Source organism: Stegodyphus dumicola, chromosome X2, assembly GCF_044657685.1.
Source record: "Stegodyphus dumicola isolate Sdum_Otavi_A_Nest chromosome X2, ASM4465768v1".
NCBI lineage: Eukaryota > Metazoa > Arthropoda > Arachnida > Araneae > Eresidae > Stegodyphus > Stegodyphus dumicola.
This window is the reverse complement of record NC_140781.1, coordinates 11,252,235-11,274,631: the sequence shown is the minus strand read 5'-3', so window position 1 is coordinate 11,274,631 and position 22,397 is coordinate 11,252,235. Positions and strand designations below refer to the sequence as shown.

The 22,397-nt window shown below is 32.6% G+C and overlaps 1 protein-coding gene and 1 non-coding gene across 2 annotated transcripts in view; one reads left to right on the top strand and one right to left on the bottom strand.

Moving 5' to 3' along the window:
- The first annotated feature begins 1,441 nt into the window (after nt 1-1,441).
- The window catches only part of LOC118199151 (putative defense protein 3), a 34,259-nt gene continuing 13,303 nt past the window's right edge, over nt 1,442-22,397 (top strand). Inside the window, exon 1 of the mRNA XM_035370954.2 lies at nt 1,442-1,596. Coding sequence (XP_035226845.1) covers nt 1,595-1,596 — 2 coding nt within the window. The 5' untranslated portion in view covers nt 1,442-1,594. The remainder of the gene's footprint in view (nt 1,597-22,397) is intronic.
- Nucleotides 6,506-6,579, bottom strand: TRNAA-GGC (transfer RNA alanine (anticodon GGC)). The gene has a single exon. It is a non-coding gene; the product is annotated as a tRNA-Ala (tRNA).

The following is a 22,397-nucleotide window of genomic DNA, read 5'->3' as shown; positions in this document are numbered from 1 at the left end:
TATTTCATTCTGCCTTCGTAAATTTAGCGAAACCTTAAAAATATACGCTTAAAAGAGCTTTAAAATACTTAACACTTTATAATATACTTAACACTTTAAAACTATCTACAATTAAAAATTTGAAATTTTCTCTTAAAATATAATTATTTTAAATACATTTTTCGAAAAATTTTCTTTTTCTTTCCCCACTGCATTTTTAACAAACAAGAGAGAGTGCGAAATCTTCACTTGTCCCCAGGCGCAGTAAGCCTTTAAATGTGCTCCTTTGTTTTATTACGAACATAATGTCATGCATATGGATACATTTTTAAATTTATTTTCACTATATGTAAAGGTAGCTTTTTATTTTATTACATGTCTATGTTTATTGTGTTGTTTGATGCTGAAATACTTTTCAGTGATGATTTCATTCATTTTAAATATGAATTAGCATATTTTAGTTCTAAATTCTTTGTAAAATTTTAAATTGTTTACAAAGCGGACGTATGTATAAATAATTCCCATCTTAACTACACATAAATAGTTTGAGGATATTATTAGCTATAAAATATTTCATGAATTCTGAGACTTGACATGCAAGTATGGTATGCTGTCTTAATTACTGGAGCTCAATGATGAGTATTGTGCTTTTCTTTTATTTTCTTTCTCCTCCTTCATATCAAGATAGTGAGGGGGGAAAAAAGACTACAGAGGTATTAATGAATACTCAAGCTATCTTATTACAGTTGTTTGACTTGGAAGAGATCGACTGTAACGTATCTATTTCATAAATGAGGAATGCGTAAGATGAGTATAGAGCAGGGGTTCGTAACCGGTGGTACACGTACGACTGGTGGTACGCAAGAGAAAGATAGGTGGTATGCGAAGAAGCAAAGTATTTTTAACTATTAAATTAAAAAATTAAAACCCAACATCCTGATTGAGCTTTTTCTGTAACACTCGTAAGTTTATGCGATCTGAACTTTGTTCAAGAGTGGTGGAGAAAGTAGTACTTTGTAGTGGTGGTACTAAAGGTTTTCATTTTTTGTTTAGATGGTACGCGTCAGTCAACAGGTTGAGAACGGCTGGCATAGAGCATTCATATTTATTTTATTACTTGGGTATTTTAAATTGCAGTACAAGTTCACTATACATGTAACAATGCAAAAATCATTAAACTATCTGAAGTTTATTCAGGGAGGAATTTGGAATAATTTTTTAATTTAAAATCATTTTATCTGGCATCGAATTTTAACTCAATTATGAGAAATGATTTATTAATGAAATTATTAATTCAATTCATTTCCTTGTAAAGAAGTCTAGACTTTGAAGACGTAAATGCGTAGTATTCCGTTCCCACTTTCGTCCTTTAACGTGAATTAAGCCGTTGCACACGAGTTGCTTTGCGATTGCAAGATTGTACTTTCATAAATGTCCCGAAAATCAGGTGGTAGAAGAAAAATAATAAAAGTTGATATCCACTGGAAAGTGAAACCGGTTTAGGGGAATTGGCAATCCAGGTCCTTGACGTTAGATCCCTCGGTATATAGCTCTTGTCTCTGAAACAATCTCATCAGTTGAGTCCGACATTTATACAAGATCTCCACTAAAGACAATGTAAGTACTCGCTGAGCTTTTCTCCTTCTTTTTAAGCGAAGTAGTTTTTTTTTTCCTCTAATCCTTGCCTCAACAACTGTCTTTCCGGGCGTTGTACTTATTTAGGAATTATAAGTACGAGTAAAACATTTTGTTTGAAAAGCATGGTAATACTAAATATGAAATGTATTACAATTGTTTAGTCTGTCTAGCTAAAACCTCGTCTTTTGCCCCCCCCCCCGTATGGCAAGTAGAAGCTGATATTTCACAGCTTAATCGAGAATGATAATTATTCTCGATTAAGCTTTCTAGATGTATCCCGATGCTTTCTAGATGCATTACGTGAATAAATATTTAAAGTATTCGGAAATAAAAAAATGTCTAGAGTTTGGAAAACTGAACATGTGCTCAGAAAGCTTTCGACAGGTAACGACTATACAGCTGAATTGTCTTCTGGTACTTTTATTACTCCTAGGAATTATAATTTTCATCTCTGTAATCAAAACTGTATATGTAATTCTGAAATTAATATGGTATCCAGTTTTAACATCTAATCCACGAGACCTACAGATATAGTGCTCGGAACTTGAATTTTTCAATGCACTGTAGAACGAGCAATTGCTCAAAAATACTTTATTACTCTTTAAGCTACTACAATTTGATAAAAATGATGGGGGCTTAAGTTTCTCATACTTTACCGGTTTAATGCAGTCTAGGATTGCTTTTATGTCTGATTTTCGACTGAAGTTTAAAAATTCCAGCTTTCAATTTATTTCAATAAAATCGCAATGCATTTATAGTGACTAAGAAGTTAGTCTTTTTTTTTTTCAAAGAGTGAAAGTGATTAGCCAAAATTAAAAATTATTCAGATCAGTTTTCCCTCCTGATGAAAGAAGGACCTGTCCCTCGAAATGAGCTTCTTATTCATATAATTTTTCTTTAACTGAAACTAATGTCAAATAGTTATTTTGTTAAGTTTTCAGAATTTGTTTTCATAATTAAACTAAATTATATATGGTTTCTAGTTAACTTCCCATAGTTCTACTTTCGTTTGGTACAAATTTCAAATAAAAGCTCTCTATGCATTTCTAGAGAAAAAGAACACAGACTTCCATTTTCAGGAATAAATTTTATATCTATCTTTCGTAAAATTTCCTTAATTTTCGGACCGCTTTAATTATAGTGAAATAGGATTATGCTATATGTATATGATTATGCTATATGTATATATATAAACATATTCTAAGTAATTTTATCTGAAATTAAAGAAAAAGTGGGGACTGTTTAACACCAGCATATGCATTATTATTATTATAAGGAAACTTATTCCAAACGTAAACTATAACCCCGTTTCTTCAGTTAATATACTTATTTACTCACTTTTGATATGCCACAGAAATAAATAACTACAGCGGCTTCTCTACATTTTTTCACCAATTCCATTGTATGGTTTTATGGGTGAAAACCATTCAGCTTGTCGCTCTCTACATCAATGCACTCGTTGACCTGCTATTCCACATTGGCCTTTCGCAACTTTCTTTGACCTGCAGCTGGAATTCCAAGCAAGTGTTAAGTTTACTGAGACTACGAAATGTAAGGGGAGAGAAGAAATTCTTTTTCCCATTCCAACGAACACATGACTTACAAAGATTTTTTTATCAGAACTGAATAATTTGTATTTGGAATTAACTTTTAATGTAACTGAAACTTCATTGTATAAAAGGAAGATTAGCAAATCAATACAAAGCTGATAACATATTCAATATTAATATATATATATATATATATATCCCCTCACCCGGATTACTTTAAAGATCCTTCTAAATAAAGTTAATCTTTGATTTTTCAGTACTTCTATATTTAATTAGTGATTCTAAAATAATTATCCAGTTTTCCTTTGCATAAAATATGTTAAGCGATTTATTTCTAAATAGAACATAATTCATACAGAAATATATTGTATTCTGTCTTGTTCTGTTTTCCACATTTCTATCTCGTTCTGTAGCAAAAAAATTTGGATAAAATTTAATCATTAGTTGATAGACTGATAATCTTACCAAAGTTAGAAATCTTTTAGTTACGAAATTTAATAATTTAATTTGATGCAACGATTAACATTCTATTGCTGAGGATTGTCCTAACAAAAGACTTCATATTTAGCAAACTAATTATATTTATAATTCAAGAGTATTGAAGTGTTTTTCAGTTGCCCAACGAACAGCACCGATAAACATTAGTAGTTCAACCTGCAGTCAAATCTCATTAACAGTCCCACAGTGGCATGGGCACTTTTGTGGTTTTCCCCATGTTTAATACGAATTTAAACCAGAAATGGTTTCTGCCATAGGACAAGGAACTATTCCTGGAATACTCTAGAGAATATTCCACCACGGAATATTCTCTAGAGAGATACATGCGCTAACTTTCAGGGAGAAAACGTACGTTCATCATCAGCTCATCTTAACTTTCGTGAAATTTTCTGACCATAAGAAATATATCTATTAGATTAATCATTTCAATAAATAAAGCTCGAAGTATAGCGACGCACTTTCAAAACGTTTTTTTTCACAGTACTTACTTTCAAGGCAAGAGTATTGTTACAAAAGGTAAGAACAACAGATATAATTTAACTGTGATCCAAGACAACTTCTGTGCATGTTACATTTTCGCAAAAAAATTGTTGTACACATGTTGCCCTATAATGGAAGAGATCCAAAACTACTTTCTCTTAAAAAGTCGCCCGCGAAGATATTATCTCCTTTTATGCAGATAGCCCTCAACTGCTTTGCCATTATCGATTAACAAGCCAGCAAGCTGGCCAAGAGCTCATTTCGGATTGGATTGGATTACGGCAAAACATACAAAGGCTAGCTCCCTAAGGGTTGGTGGGCCTTCATTGAAGAATTTTTTAAAAGAAACTAACTCGTATTCATGTTAAACACCAGTAAAAGGATAAAAACTGTCATACGGGCAGCCCATTTGCTGTAATTTGAAACCAAGTCGAACTACCAGTGTTCAGAGATTTTACTGCTTGGCCTCTTGCGGGCTTACAGCTTATTTAAATTTTTGTTATTTACCAGCTAATTGGCTGTGCTGCTCATTTCGTAGAAATTCTGTATAGTTTACGTAACTGAGCTCGCAGCTGTCGTTAATAAGTTTTTTTAATTCTTTTTTTTTTTTTTTTTTTCGATAATTATAAGCTCATCGCTTCAAAAATTAAAAGCATTTTCGCTGAAAAATAAAATTACTTTATAGGATTTGAAAATTTATTTTATAGCTAATAAAGCTTAATAGGTGTTATCAGAAAAAATATTTGTAATTCATGCGATTAAATGATGTAGTTGTAGGTTTAATAAGTACATTGACTAGGCAATAATACTTAATATTCTTGTAATTAAATTAACCCTTTCGCACCAGCAAAAATAGTCATCAGAGCGCTACTAACGAATTTGACAGATTGGTACTTTGTACGTTATTATCCATTAATTTCTACATATTTTCATGCTACAACACTTTAATCATCTTTTTTTTTCACTGATATAGTGTATTTCTACATGATTCATTTTTCATCGCAGCTCTCCGAATCAGTATCGTTCAACAGTTGTAGTTTCTTCGTATTTGACACTCCATCTTAAAGACGTCAAAACCCAAACCTCTTATTAATGTTTGAAACAAAAAAGTGAAGTAATTAAAGATCTTCTGTACGTAATAATTTTTTCACTTATTTTTTCTGAATGTAATGATATTGCTAATTAATTACTTAATTTTCAACTAACTCTACTGCGCAAAAGAATAGAAAGCAAATACATTTTATTCTTTTTTATACGCTAGTCATATGCTTGGTGTCAAATTCTCGTATTGTTACTGCAGCTGTCATTAGCCAATAGACGCGTTTAGTGGATATCTGATATACCCGGCATTAACCAGTGTGGGAAAGCATTTAATGGGTACTAAAAATAACAGGTGCTAACCATGAAAATATAGTAGAGTAAACAAGCATGATTTTAAAAATGAAAAGCTACTTTTCTCTAGGTCAGTGTCACCCAAGCCATGCTCTAGAAAACTAATAAACTCAAAAAAAAAAAAAAAAAAAAAAAAAAAAAAAAAAAGAGGGGAAGAAGATTTTATGAACTTCTGCGCTGCCTACAAACTTTAATTACGAGGCAGTATTTTTTTTTTTTTTTTTTTTTTTTTTTTTCATGAGAAGAGCAGTTATTAATATTTATTTAGCAGCTTAGTTAGCCATGGCTCATGTTGCACATAAGGCGAATGAAATCGAAACTGAAATTCTCTAGAAAGAACTGTTACGAGAATTGTTTCTCAAAAAAAAAAAAAAAAAAAAGTCATTTTACATAAAACGTTAAAAATTTTTGCATCATTCTTTGATCATTTGCTAAAAGTAACTTCTTTCGGTTTAATAGCTGGGTATTTTCAAACAGAATGTTTTGCCATTTTTAAATTTATTGTGATCTTCAAGTTTTTAATGCAAATTGAAAGAAAACTAAGCTGTTTTTAAACATCTAGGGTGTAATAAAAAATATTTAATCTGCTAAAATCAAAAGTTTTCAATGAATTTTTTTTTTAAATTGAGGAATTAAAGGACAGTGATTATTTATAGTTGTAGAGATATTAGGTTATTTTTGAAAAGCCGGAGAGATGAAAAATGAGCAATCGCTTTCGCCGGGAATCGAACCACAGACCTCTGGAATACCGGCCCAGAGTGCAGAACCACTACACGACGAAGGTATGCTAGGAAAGTGGGAGAAATACCTTATATACTCCCCTTTTTTAAGGGCGACTGGGGTTTTCAGGGGACCCAATAGCCAAATCCTGTGTGTGGAGAATCCTCATCCAACACCCTTTTAGTTCGGGCGCCACTGTAGAGACATTAGGTGTTTTTGAAAAGCCGGAGAGATGGAAAATGAGCAATCGCCTTCGCCGGGAATCGAACCACGGACGTCTGGAATGCCGGCCCAGCGTGCAGAACCACTACACTACGAAGGCACGCTAGGAAAGCGGAAGAAATACCTTATATAGTAGCACATAAATTAAGCAGAAATAAAAATATCATGAATAAAAGTATGTTATAGTGAGTGAATGTAATTCACTTGTGGCCATCTAAATAATTTTTTTTTAAGTGCAATAGTTAAATCGAGAATTTCTGAAACCGAAGATTAATAAAAAAATGATAATTTGACAAAAACAAGTTTATTAGCGTAACTATGTTGATGTTAATAATAGGGTTTTGGGATTGCCATGTGTCCGGAGTGGCTAAACTTTATGTCAGAGGAGAAATATGTTGAAAGTTCGTTGAAAGTTCGATTTTCTAAGAAGTGTAACTAAATATTTTCATGACTTTAAAGTGTAAAAACAACTTGCGAGTAGAAATAAATATTTTAAGGATACTAACATGACTTTCACGTTTTCTAACTGCTGTGATTATAACAAAAATAAATAAATTTTATCGCCATTGCTCTGCACTTCAAGTATGTTCCGACGATGTCCACATTTTAAACGTTTATACGTTATACTGATTCTATTCTTCTTCGAAAGAAAACTTGGTCGTCCTTCAGCAGAGCGCTAAAGTCATTGAGCTCTGGTAGTTCATCCCGAGTTCAGCTCTCGGTGATCAGGTTCACTGCATGACAACTTTCGTGGCTTTTCCCATGGGTAACTTGGATATCAGCTACTTCGCTTTAGAAAGCCCACAACGAAAGTATCCCACAGTTAAGACAGATAGCTCTGGTGTACTTCCCCATAACAGAAATAATGCAATAAAATCGATATTTTTTCTGGTAATAACGATCAATAAATTTTAATTAGAATGGAATGATATCTAAAGACGATGCAGTATTTTCTACAATAAAAGTGATAACATTTCGTGCGATTTAAAAATAATGCAACAATATGGAAAATAATACCAGCGGTTTTCTTTACCATAGGATAGTAACTAGTATATCGTGGCTCAAATTTATACAATTATTTTAGCGAATGTTGGTGGATTTTTCCTAACTTACGTGTTAGTCGAGTAAATCCACAACTTTTAGATTTCTTTTTAAATTTTTTTAAATTTCTTTTAAAACCACTATGTTATTTTTAACTTTTAAATATATTTAAGAACATATTTAATTAGTATTAAGGGGAAAATTATTATTCTGCAAATTAATACTATCTGAAAAGCCAAAACACAAATTTGAACAACCATTTTGAACTGCGGCTCAGATCTTGCTAAATTTTTTTAATATGACAAAATATAATTTTTAAACTCACAAATCATCTTTCGTTATCTACCAATGTCGATAATTAATTCCGACGCTGAACGACATCTTTTCAAATTTTAATACATGCTACTTAATGAGGAAAATCCTTGTATATGCAATATAATGTATCAAAACGCCCTCCACTTGAAAAAAAAAACTTTTGATCTCATACGGTAGCAGTTGATTTTATTGGCAAAGTTTTATTGATTCATAAATCGTGGCACTACGTCCAAAGGTACGAATCCACAATGTTTGCCACTTATATTTACATCCATTTTCTATGTTATTTTTCGACATTTATATTATCCTACAAGAAATTAACGATTACTTTTTAATGCAAGCTACACCTATGCATATCAATAATACCTTTCAATAAGACTGTTAAAAAAATTGATTTATTGCAATGCATACAAGAATATCCGCAAAGAAAAGGCATGTTTTGTGGAGGAAGGGAAATCAGGTCGAATCCACGTTACACACGGGGTAACAACCATGAAAGCTCCCAAGAAACCAGTCCTATTCGCCGGAATTTGAACCTAGGTAGATTTAGTGTTCAGCGAATAAGGCAAGGAAAATATTGCCCGTGCTTTTCCATAAAATAGTTCTCCCATAAAGCGCTAGTTTACTACGTTTCATATCGTTTTTGTAATTTAAGAAACTTTTTCATACTGATAACCTCGAGCTTCGCAAATGGACTGTCAGCATTAGAAGAGAAATATGTAGCGAGAATATATTCGTAATTTAGCTGCAATATTACCATAGGAATGCGTTGACGTAAACAAATCAAGACTGCGAACCTTTATAAATTTGTATACCTTGAAAACTAATTTTAATTTCGTAAATTTAATGATTTTGAAGAAAATAAATGTAGCATTTTGAATGGCACTAATAAATGACAGAATATTTTATTCTGCAATAGAGAATTATTTCTAGAACTTCCTTATTTGAGCAAATGTAGAACATTAGTTTATTAATGCGCTCACAAGTAGCACATGAAAAGCACACATAATTCATGTTCACAAGTAACACATGAAAAGCGGGCACTAAAGTGATAGTGAACTAACTGAATGTCACTTTAAATTTCCACTGTCTCTTCAGACAGTGCGATTACTTCCGCATTACACTATTTAATATGCAAAGGCTGTTTCTCATTCAGGGTTTATTCAAGGTTATTTCAGAGGTCATGACGTCCTATTCAGAAGTCATTATGGTTCGAACCTTCTGCAAGGTACTTAAATTCGTCAACAATCTTCTCACTCACCTTATGAACTAAGCAATTAAAATAGACATCTAAACATTCTCAAAGGGGTAAGCGTTCAGTGATGCTGGTTCAGTTGTAACTAACCAAATTCATCTATACGCGAAAGAAACCATTCAAGTAATGCGGAATGATTTCAGCAACTCGAATGAATTTTGGAGACTTAGTCGAGAATCGATGATCACTGAGGCTCGTGGAACAGAAGTAAGCTTTGAGCATTTGTAATCGGAGTCTCTTAGTCAGTGAGGAGGAGCTCTGCTTTTCAATTCTTTGCCACAACAGATTACTTCAGAAGGTAAAGATTCTTCAGTTTGTTCGTCATATAATTACACTCAATACTTGAAATACAGTTTACAAAGGGAAAAAATGCTATATTTAAAACGAAGAGAATCCTAATATTATAAGGTATTTCTCGCGCCTTTTTAGCGTGCCTTCATGTTGTAGTGGTCAGCACACTCGGCGCGTATTCAAGAGATCCGTGGTTCGAGTCCTGGAGACGGCATTGCTCAATTTTTCACGTCTTCCTGCTTCAAAATAACCTAACGACTATACAATATTATTTTTTATTTCTCATGTTTCCTTATTGAAACGGTACAGCAAAGGTTTGAATCATTTCTACTTTCAACAATTTGAGCTCTTGACAGGTAAAGAATTCGTTTCGACGACGTATCAAAGTCGAATCATTTATCATTTTTATCTAAATGCTGCTTGTCAGGTTTAACCAAATGATTCCGGCGCTGTATATTATTCAACCGATTAGTATACCAACGTTTGCTTACTTTCTTAACCAGAAAGTGTGTTTAATTAGCCAAGTAGCCTTATGAACTGCAAGAAACTGCGAATTTGTCTAATAGACATTGTAATTATTAGTTTGTATACACACAATCTCCCGTAATCCTACGACTTAACCATTGACAACACCCATCTGGTTGGCCTTGCCAAAGTTCCTTGTTTATCGTCTCTGTCTTGTTCTACACGTCTAATATCTATTATTCAAAATGAGGAAACGTTCTTTAAAAAATCGGAACCATAATGATATAAACGATAGTAACCTTGGCTGTTAGCTTTCAATCTTACATGTCCAGCAGATATCGTGAGTTGAGGAAAATGGTCCTTTAATATAACACTTTGACTATCTCTAAATGAAACCTTGACTAATAATACCTTATTTTTACTCACAAAACCGGTATTTTCCAAATTTAAGGTATAATTTCATCTGTGAATAGAGTCAACTCACATTGCTTACTGTATAATACTCTTATTTTGAACTTTAGATACTCAAAAGCGCTTTATGATACCTTAAATACCTTTAGAGAATTTAGCCTTAATCATGTTAATAGAAATGCGCTGACATAATTGGATCAAGATTAGATAAAATTGATACTTATATATCGCCCGTAACGTTTGCCTACAAGAAACTCATTCTCATTTATTCTCATATAAAAGACTTTTTCAGGTCTTATTCGTTTTAATTTATTGGGAGCATAAATAACATAAATAATGCATTAATATGAAATCCCGCACGAATGCAGGTGTAAGCTAAATAAAACACTCCTAATAAAATGATCCAAAATTCAGTAAAACGTTTACAATAATCGTATGTGTACCATACGATGAGATTATATTATAAGGTATTTCTCCCACCTTCTTGGCATGCCTTCGTGGTGTAGTGGTCTGCATGCTGGGCGCGTATTCCAGAGGTCCGCGGTTCGATTCCCGGCAAAGGCGTTGCTCATTTTTCATCTCTCTTGCTTCCCAAAATTACCTAATGTTTCTGCAATATATATATTTATATATATAAATTTCTTAGGAAGAAGGACATTTTGACATATTTAATTCATACTTCCTTTAATAGAAAAAGTTATAACCACACCTACAGTAAAGATTAGAATTAGGAAAACTTTAAAAAATGATAGTGATTAATTTTTTCTGCCAGCGGAGGCGCTGAATAAGTATCATTGTGATATATAACGAGTTCTTCCGCATTTTCAGAAATACTCTATGATTTTTACTCTCAATAAATTATAACAGTTTCTGTGGGTGAAAAAAGGAACTGAATAATTTTCTTCTGCCAGAAATAAATAAAATAGAAAAAAAAAATACTCGTGTCTCTAATGTTGTAAAACAACACGCGCCAAATGATTTTCTCTAGAGAGATAATATGCAGAAGTTGATATTGAGCGTCAGTAGCTTATTTCTACTGTAGTAAAAGCTTTCTAAACATAAGAAATAATTTTTTTAGGTTAGTTATTTCAATAGGACAGATCACAAAAAAGTACTTTGCAAAATACTTTTGTAAGTAAAGGGGACAAAAAGAGTTAAATTATAAAAACTTAATAAGAACCAGGCATTTAAAGTTTTAAAGTTTGAAAGCAGAAAACCGGAGATGGCCAGCCATTGCCTTCTTACACCTATGAAGAGGTTTGAATCCCGTGAACGGGCTGGCTGCATGGGTGTTTTCGTGGTTTTCCCCCATGTGTAACGTGTATACGAGCCAGTTTTCCTTAGAAAGTCCTCCACGAAGGCATCCCCCTTAGGCAGATAGCCCTAGTGTGCTTTGCCATAATTAAATACACACCAATACACACTTACACCTATGAAAGTATTTATCGAAGTGCTGTTTTGTCACAATCATAGCCTGTCGAAAGTTGAGAGCTAATAAGCAATTTAATCTAAATTTTTTTTATTTACGTATTATTAATTACATTATTCGGCCTTAATAAATTTACCATTGTTAAGCTCAGAAACAAACCATAATTTTTATATCTGAGCGTCAAGCCCATGATAAAGATGCCACGAAAAATGAAAAATCGTTTTTGTTGGGGGTGGCGATATCATTTAATTTTTTTTTAAATAAAAGAAATTAGTTAGTTCACTATTTAGTTTTCTGTAGTGATTTATTCGCTACATTTTTTTAATGTTGCGTTGTTGCTTCAATAGATCTTGAATTTACAAAAATTTCACTGCTTATTATATATATATATATATATATATATATATATATATATATATATATATATTTCTGTGAAATTGCAGCAGCTTTCAGTACGGAGTTTAGTAGGAAAACAAAATTGAAATAAGAGTAAATTAACAGAACATAAAATAAAATTCATGCAGTATTAAATAATAGCTGATAATTCTTTGATATTTGTGGAGAAGCAGCCGAAAGAATTATTAGCAGAACCACGTTTATGAATTCTATCTGGATGAATTTAGAAAATAATCATAGAATTCCTTAAACTGAAAATAATTAAATGAGAATATTCAGTTTCTGATTTATCTACACACACACATATATATAGATATATATAAATTTACATATGCTGTATATGTATTATAATATATCTAAGAACAAGATAAGAGGCTAAATGTTTATGTCAACCAAAAAAAAGGGAAACCACCCCGAAAACCTCAGTTCTATTTGCATTAACGCAATCAAGTAATTACATATATTTCCAGACAAGAAATAATTTTACTCATAAAAAATGAACGTACCTAATAATTTATAAAATTTGCTAGAAAATAGTCATTATAAAAACATTACGCAACGGTGAAGAATCAAGACGAAATCCCATCTCATTATTAAAATTTCTGTAAGAAGTGCAATCGAAAACTGGTATGGATGAGAAGAATGTGCTTGAAGGCTAACATGAATTATTCATGAAAATTACTCTGGGAACAAAAGTGCAGTAAGAGGAAAAAGGCAGAACTGGTCAGTGAAAGTATAATTACTGTCAGCAGCAGATAAGGAAGTTTTAAAACTGGAAAGTTTGGATCTGCCAACCGTTACGGATTGCGAGGTGGTAGGGAGGCGGTTTTATTTTCAAGAGTTTATCCTGTTAAGGGTAATCCTTGAGTATATTATTCACAATCAAAATCATGGACGAATGATTAAGCGCTTTTCTTCGTCTGGTATTGATCACTTCAGCAATAAAATTTATTTTTAATTATTTGTGTAGAATAAATTTGTTTCTAAAACTTTGCATACACTTTAGGCGCCGCCTTAAAGTGTTTGCTGGTAGGCTATTATCATCAACTGAATTTTCACTTGTGTCTTAAATTTATTTAAGCGTCTTCCGTCTCACACAACGGAAATGGGAAGTCTTCAGTAAAATGCTGAAGCGGCAATGCTTCATCTCCTGTGGTATGCGCTGTCTAACCCTGGAAACTGCTTGGATTCGAGCCAACTGATGACTGCAAGCAGCAAAAGCAGACCTGTTCAAGGCGAATAAGAAAGAGGCTGTCTTCAATTTAGTACAGTCTTAGCAGAATGCAGGAGCGATAGCTATTTCGGTTCCCCAACGAAGAGAGCAAATGGGTTATCCCCGGGAAGATTTTGGGTTCCTGAAGCATAAAATGAGGGTTGAGATGACTAGAGGAAATTCCAGCGGATTACCTCATGTCGCTAATAATTTTTTGCCTTTTGCAAATAAATTCGAGGGGTTTTTAAAACCGTATATTTCCTTCATCTTCGGCGGAATTTTAATCTGGATCATTATCGACAAAATTTAGCCTACATCATGTTTAATAATTAGATTCAGATTTTTATGGCTACATATTAACTATACATATTTAAAGTTTACGTTCATTTAAAAGTCATCATGTTTTTACATTTAATGCTAGAATGGGAAAACTTAAAGATGAATGTAACAGCCGAAAATGTTGCTCTATGTGCAAATTTAAATTTCACATGCATTCATTTATAATTGTTCAGCAGTTTGCAGTATACTTCCACAGAAATACGTTAATGCAATACACATGTTTTTCTCTCTTACGCTATAGATCAATAATAGATAAAAATAAGATAGGATAAAATTTCAAACATTTTCATTAGATTTTGTAACAGTATTATAGAGGAACATATAAACTAAAATCAGAGTTAATTCCAAAACATTAACGTAATATTAATGGAAAAGTACTCGATAAACATAATGTCTAAACAATCTTTTAATAACAACTATTGCAATAATGTAACATTAGTAAAAGCATTTATGTTAGTTATTATTCCGGATTTATTAGATAACGGCAAAGCATTCGAGGACTATGAGTCTAAGAGGAGGAATGTCTTCATAGAGGAAGTTCTGTAGAAAACTGACTCGCATTCACGTTACGCAGGAGGAAAACTACAAAAAGAGTCCACATAATCAGACTGTTCAATCGATATTCGAACTCTAACTACCTGCGTTTAGCGTTCATATCTACTTGACCTCTGGTGGGCCACCAGTGATTCAAACTTTGCTTCTGGGTAAAATTAAAAGCTAGTTAAAGGAGCTATAAGACCTTTATATAATATAAAATTATGGAAATAATTCGTTTATGTCTTATATCAAATATATGAAAAAAGCAGCAAGGGTAAAATCCATCAGACTTCGAAAATTTCACATCATTTTATTTTTGTAGTATTGATGAAAATTTATTTGATATTGCTGTAACTCGAATTTTTTTTATAAAGCTCATGACAAAACCAATTTGAAAAAATAAGAAACACCGCAAAGAAACTTTATAAAAAAATATCTTAAAAATTTCTTTCGCTGACTTTTTTTAAATACTGATATTTCCTGTTTTCTTTAGATCAAAATTTACTTTTTCCAAAAACCTTTCGAATTTGAAAACCGAGAATCGATTTTCAGATTAATTATCACTACCGTTAACGTAAACGATTCCAGCTTAAATAATAAAATTTGAAATACTGCTCAGACCTAAGAAGAAGAAAAAAAAAAAGAAAATAAATAAGTTAAAGATTTTAAGTACAAACAGTATATTCAAATAGAAAAGCAGCAAGTTAATCATTATTTGAGGAAGTTAAAATTTACGTCCTGGCATTCTTCTGATTTTTTACAAACTATTAATGACAGGTGTATGAAGTTCTTAAAGAAAAATGTTGCTTTACAAAAGGCTGAAATGAAGCTTAGGGAAAGAGAGTGCTGAAAATAACTGACTAGCACAAAATGAAATAAAGATTTCTCTATATTTCATATCAGAATTAAGGTTATTTGGTTAGAAACAGGATCATGACCACTAGATGATTCTATCATGGGAAGAACCATGACAGAGAAGAAGATAACATTATGAATTTTAAATAATGTTCCCCTTAATACATTCCATATCTACAAGATTAAATTATTTATCCAGTCCTCGCTTTTCCTATTTACCCTTGTCAAAGTTGTGGCTAAGATCAGAACATTCTCTTGAGCTTCAAAACAACTTTATCGTTTCTTAAAATACTTTTTCTTTAACAGAGTTGACGTTTCAGTTATATTCGTCATCTTAAGAGGTATTATCACAAATTACAAATGTCAAATAATTCTTATGCAGAAGATGAAGGGCTGTAAATTATGATTCGTTGTTTATTGAATCCACTCAAAATAAATAAACATACCTTGCAGTTTTATACTGATAATTTGCAATCAAAATTTGAAAACCGTTGACAGTTTTAATACATTGCTTGAATAAACTTAGTTAAATTTATTTGGGACCATAAAGAATTTTTTTCAGAAAACTTTTCCCGAAAGTTTAGTTCATTTAGCCAAAGTATACACAATCAGAATTGAAAGATAAATATCAGATATTTCTGTTACAAAAATTGTATTCCTGATTTTTTATAATAAGCTTCTTTGTATTTTCTTAATACATTTTTAATATGTAACCTACTATTCCAAACATTGCTGCATAGATTGTTCAAATTATGCTGTATAAAAATCGATATTCGACAGCAAGCTGATTACTATGATATTAAACACGATAAAAATAATTTTGTTGTAATTCATAGATTTGTGTGCTTATTATGCATAAGTGCTTCGATGATTATGTGTACAATTGCATAGAAGAAGTGTACAATTGCATCTAATGGTCAAGGAATATGATAAATTAGTTTTAAGTTAGCAATTTGTGTGTAAAATAGTGCATTTCACAAATCTCTAAATATTTTTTTTAAAAAAGCTAATATTTAAACTAGATTATATTTTGAAAAATATGATCTAATATATTAATTAGATTATATTTTTCAAAAATCGCAAAATATTGTTAAAAGCTAATATTTATATAATTTCAAATAATAAAGCTAAATATTTTTAGAATCTGAATTGCGCTTCGGACAGTAAGCAGCATAAAAATAATAAAAGTCACTTCAAAATTTTTCAAGCAGAAATCCTATCGATGCTGAAATGAATAACTTAAATTGCTCGAATTGCTGTATAGCGTAACTTTACGTCAAAAACCCAACAGTAATTTTTAGATAAATCACGATAAACGCAAAACTGAATTTATTTCTCTACAGATAATTTAGCTAATATCTCAATGCATATATTTGTCAATTACATACGCACAATGCTTTCTGTGAGGTAGGAAATTAGAGAAAGGTACACAGAGTGAAAATAAAGAGAGACAAATTAATAAACAAAGTAGGAGCTAAGGAACTCGTGTTTCTCTCTTGGCACGGAGCCAGTCATCTATTTTAAACATAAGCAACTATTTAGTTTAGCTTCCTATTTCTTGCCAGCGAACGGAGCACTTACTTCGAAAGCCGTACATTCTGAATTCTTTTAAACTGAATTTGGGGGTTCATGCTGAATTCCTCCACCTCTCAAATCTAGTATTTAATCATGTCAAAATTTTATTTTGTACTTAACATTAATAACTATTATATTTTACACTATTAAATAGTATTTAACATTAATAACTATTATTTTATATTTTACATTATTAAACAGTATTTAATAATATTAAATATAAAAATTCATTCTCTCTTATATCAGTCTGATTAAATTCTCAACGTAAAAATAATTGCCATCTTTCGCATAAGTTCGGGTACTTTTCTGTTCTCGGGACCGGATTCAGAAATGTATGTATGTACGCATTCATGTATGGGTGTATGTCTTTATGTATTCATGTATATATGTACGTACGTATGTATGTCTGTGTACACGCACATACATACGCACACACGTGTATACATACCTACTTTTCTGAATACAGCCCCGATAAAAGAAGAGTGTTTAAGGTCGTTTCGCTGAAAGGATTTTGTTATCATTAAACAGTGTAGGAAATGTGCACGAATTCAGAATTCGGAATTTTTCTGTTAACGAGAAAAGTCCTACCAGCGGCCCAGCAGTAAAGTCGCTGAACTCTGCTAGTTCAGACTGAGGTTCGAATCCCGCAAACGGGCTGTCTGCATAGGTGTTTTCGTGGTTTTCCCCGTGTGTAACGCGTATACGAGCCAGTTTCCCTTAGAAAGGTCTCAACGAAGGCATCCCTTTCCTTAAGGCAGATAGCCCTCGAGGTTTTGCCGTAATTAAATAACCTAACCTTTTAACGAGAAAAATTATTATTGTTCATTCTATATATGAAAAAAATAAAATAACATTTTAAATTTTAAATTAATTTTAAATTTATAATATATAATATTTTATATTTAAAATTTTTTTAACAATTAAAGTAAAAAAATAATATTTCATATTGATTTGGTTTGGTTATTAGACTATGACAAACCACACGATGGCTATCTGCCTAACGGGAGGAATTCCTTAATGGAGAACCTTCTAAGGGAAATTGGAATATATTCATGTTAGCTATGCAGCCAGCTAGATAGTCTGGGTTCGAAACCAAGGCAAACTAACTCCCAGTATTCAGCAGACGTTACTGCTCAGCCACCGGGGCGGGGCCAAATTTTTATAATACTGAGCTTCAAAAACTTCACTGGTGGTATTTATTTCATAAAAAGTGCACAAAATTATGGCAGGGTATGAAAATACCTGCATAAAGATAGAGAAGCCCTGGAATAACTTATACTTTTGCAATGATAACAGTAGTTTTTCTTGTGGTTACTTTTAAGGTAACGTGACTCACTGTTGCGATCTGGTGATTCCCACCAGGATGGATATTTTCTGATTACCAATCTTCTTAAACCTATTTGATGAAACTTATATTTGTTTCTCATTTCTTATTTATATTTGTCTGTAAATCAGAATTCATAATTTCAACTGAAAAATTCAATCTATTTCAATACTAATACTTTTTAAAGAGTCTGATAATCAAACTGAGTTCGCTGAAAGAAAGAGCACATAGTCACCATAAAAGTAGTTTTAGCAGACTGCATTAGTATGAAACTTTTCGGAGCTAGAGGTCATCCGTTTTGTGGAAGTGCTTGATTATTAAAGAGACCATTAAGTTTACATTTATTATTCACTGATCATAAAATCAATGCTTCTAATAGGTACCCAACAGTGGCCGATTGAATAAGACCGCTTATGTTATTGCTACTTATCCTCTTGACCTGAACCGTAGTATAGATCAGGTCCATGAATTCATTATGGCAAAGAGGAAGGGACATTTGGCCTTTAGCCATGGTCTTGAGTATTTTAGAATCGACAGTACCACTTTGCCCAGCTCCATCTCAGTTTTTAATTAAGAACACACCGGGAAACGTAATTCAGAGGTCATAGACCTCCCTTCTAATGAGACTTTCGAATGCGCCGATTTTAAAGAGCCCGCATACCTCAAAGATACTATACATTTACAAATATCTGCGCCTTATCCGAGATTCGAACCTGGAACCAAAAATATGGAAGTCGGTAACATTAACCACCATATTGAACAAAATGACAGAACTCTTTTAATTTGCTTTCAGATTTATTTTTCGACAGACAACATGTCATTAATAGCGTGAAAATAAATGTAAAGGTTACCATTAAAAATTATATAGTTAAATATTTATGTCCTATGATTTTATTAAATAACATTTTTATTGCATTTATTTGTCGCCCAACTGGTATAGTGGTTAGCGACGCTGACAGCCGTGCCGAAGGGGCCGGATTCAAATCCCGGAGAAGGCATGGAAGTTTGTAAATGTATAGTCTTCGTGCAGCATGGGGGCACTCTAAATATGTGGCGAGTGGAAAGTCCTCTCGAGAGGTTGATGCTAGAGGAAGAGGGGTGGAAGCTCCCTCCATCAAAATTAGGGGGGATTGAGCTAAATCGCACTGTCATCTGTATAGTGCTCAAGTTTGTTGCCAACGACAGGCGTAAATTTGCGCTCCTTGGCAAGAGGACTTTCGTGGGTTTGAGCTGACTGTAGGTCAGACAAGTGAGCATTAGCAACAACAGCAATAAACATTGTATTTATCATTAATCTTTTCTTCAAAAGTTCGTTAAATAAGGTCTACTTCAGTGAATGTAATGTTATTAAATGAAGTAATGAAAAAAATGATTGGGAAGTCGACATAAAAAAATTGCGTGGAACGGAGTAAATATTGAAATACATGTTAATAATTCCAACAGCTTTTGCACTTTCTCCTCTTTCTCCCTTTATTTATTCATTTATTTAGAGTAAAAGATAATTGATAGGCCCGTGTTTAGCAGCTGGATGGTGAAAGAAGTTAAGTTTCGGGGACACATGCAGTTCGATTCTTGCAGCTGTACGAATTGATTGCTTCGCTTTCGCGGTCGGTTCACATGGGTGGCCGGTGGCGAAGACAGCTAAAGTGTTACTTCGACTCATTTTCTAATCCCGGAAAACACATAGGCGTTTTTATCGTTTTCTGCATGTGTAATGAGAATGCGAGCCATTTCCCCTTGGCTAGAGCTCTCCGAAGTAATCGCCTCGTAGACAGATGGTGTGCTTTATCAAAATTAAATAATAAACTCCAACCCTACCCATAGTGAATACAGTGCAGTTAACCTTACAAAGTATTGCACAAAAGTATCCTTGCAAAAGCATGTACGCTGTGCCATAATACATTACCATAAGCATTCTTTTCAAGCATTGAAAAACTTCTGACTTTTGAAAACAAAAAGCAAATTCTAACGGTTCATTTTATGGAAGTTAACTGGAAAATAAATGCCAGTTTTTATGTTGAATTTCCGACCTAAAGAATAGTTATGAACTGTCTCGTACTTATTCCATGAAATACAGGGTATTTACTTTTGATACATCAGTTTTGAAAATGAAATAATTTTTCAGTTGCATTTAAATACAAGCATTTAGATTCAGAAATTCTATCCTGTTTCATTATATTTAATTATTAACTTTATAATGTAGCTTTATAAATTAATTGTTATCCAACGGTTTTATTTTTAAACTGAGTTTTTAATCTGTCTCATTTGATCAAATGTTAACGTAAGAAGCTAAAGCACTGTGAAATTCAGTAAATAAATATATAAATATAAATTACATCTTTATGGCAAAATTACAAAGATTACTTAAGTGCAAATTAATACGAGTATAAATGTGTAAAAAGCTCTTATATCATCATTTTTCTTCTTCTGCATGATTATTTTATTTCCAAGCTTAATATACTTTCATTTATGCTGATATAAATTAAGTGTATTGTAAAGAGAATAAATTACGTGATACAATTAATTATCTGATTACATTTGCTCCGCATTCTAAAATAAATTAATTTTAGAGCATTGTACAAATTCTGGTTTAAAACGCGTGGAGAAATTTTCTTTATTTAAAGGATCAAAATCATATGTGCACCGCTCATATCTTTCTAATCTCGTGTAAAGTCAAAATATTAGCATTTTTAAGACCTACTGTAATTCGGGCTTTTCACATAGAACATTGATTGCACGCGTCGCGCTTATGATTTGTTTTGTGATAACTTCCTTGCGAAATCTACATACTTAAACCCGTCTAGCATTTTTTCTATGGATTATAAACAAAATGCCAGCTTTTTTATTAGATATGATTCGCCCACTAAATAACATTTTTCTCACTGTTATCATCTTTCATATTTTTTTTTTCCTCCGAGCTGGATGTCTGGAGATTTTGTACTGATAATTGCCATTCCTATTCTGTTACATCCACTCAATCTCCAACTCTTATCTACACATTTTAAAATACCTCACACAAAAATCTAGGTTAATCACACAAACTGTACAAAAAATTTATGCAATTTTAAACTCTTATTGATGAAATATTTCTACGATTTTCACGTTATGTCAATAAAATTAATTACTTAATGCTTTAATTTCTTGGGTATCTCCTTTTACACTTCTTCCTTCTTTTCGAGCCCCGAAGCACAAGTATGGTAGCCGATTAAGCCGCCTTAATAGCGCGGAAACGGCGACCAATAACTAGGTACGGTATCCAATCTACCGCTGTCAGCTTGCATATGACCAGAATAAAAAACTGACCCTCTTGGCCTCCAGACGTTCTCATTTTGTCTGATGAACTGTGCTTCGAAGACTGATTACCAATTTTTATTAATTTTCATGAGGGTGAACTTCCGTTCGCTTTTGAGAATAAGGTCATAAATGGCGCTCTGGTTAGTTTAGTGATAAAACATGCAATCTTTGTTAATTCATTAACGAATTTTGGGAAACCTGTAGATAGAATTTTGGGTACCAGAACATTGTTTGGAAGAAAGTCGTATTTTATACATGATTAATAGTTCTTTCGTTTCGCCACCGACAGAATGAAGAATACTGGAGAGTAAGTGCATGGTGGGGGACACTGCTGACGAGGCTAAGTGAAAAATGATGACGACCGCTTAATTTGAGCACTAAAAAGTTGTTACTTGCAAGGTGTGGTGGTGTATTTGTTTATGGCAAGGAAAAGAGGGCTATCTGTGTAAGGGAAAAGACGCTTTCGTGGAGGACTTACTAAGGGAAACTGGCTCGTATACACGTTACACATGGCGAAAACCATAAAAACGCCCTTGCAGCCAGCCCGTTCACGGAATTCGAACCTCGTTACTTGCACGGAGGCAGTAATATTGCAGTGTGCTCATATTTGTAATGCGTATTAATTTCTTCAAACAAAATGACGCTATTGATGCTACATTACCAAGAGCTTCGCAAATTTGTAATATGTTACGTATTTCTGCTGATTCAATATATAATTTAGATACTTTTCACTGTTATGGTATATGTTAGGCATACAAATATAGTAAGAATAGGGTGCACATATAGGTACAGATGTAAAGATATGTAAAGATGAAATCTGTACAAATATTTGTACATTAAAAATCATGAAGCAAAAGAAATTAGAAATTAGTTTAATAAAAATGTCCATGAATGCCAGTTGTGATTATATTATACAGACACTAATGGCAAATTATACTGGCAAAATTGAAGACTTATATATTATTCACTGAAACTAATTACAAACATATGAAATGAATGCTGAACTCAGAGAATTGTATTACCTTAGATGATGTTATGTTAGGTACTAAAGGATTTAAATAAATACAATAAAATATGTGTGCGCACTGATAACGTATGTTCCGCAAATCAGTCTGCACACATAATTTGTTATATCTGTGCAGACTGATTTAAGAAGCGTACAATATTATACAAACATT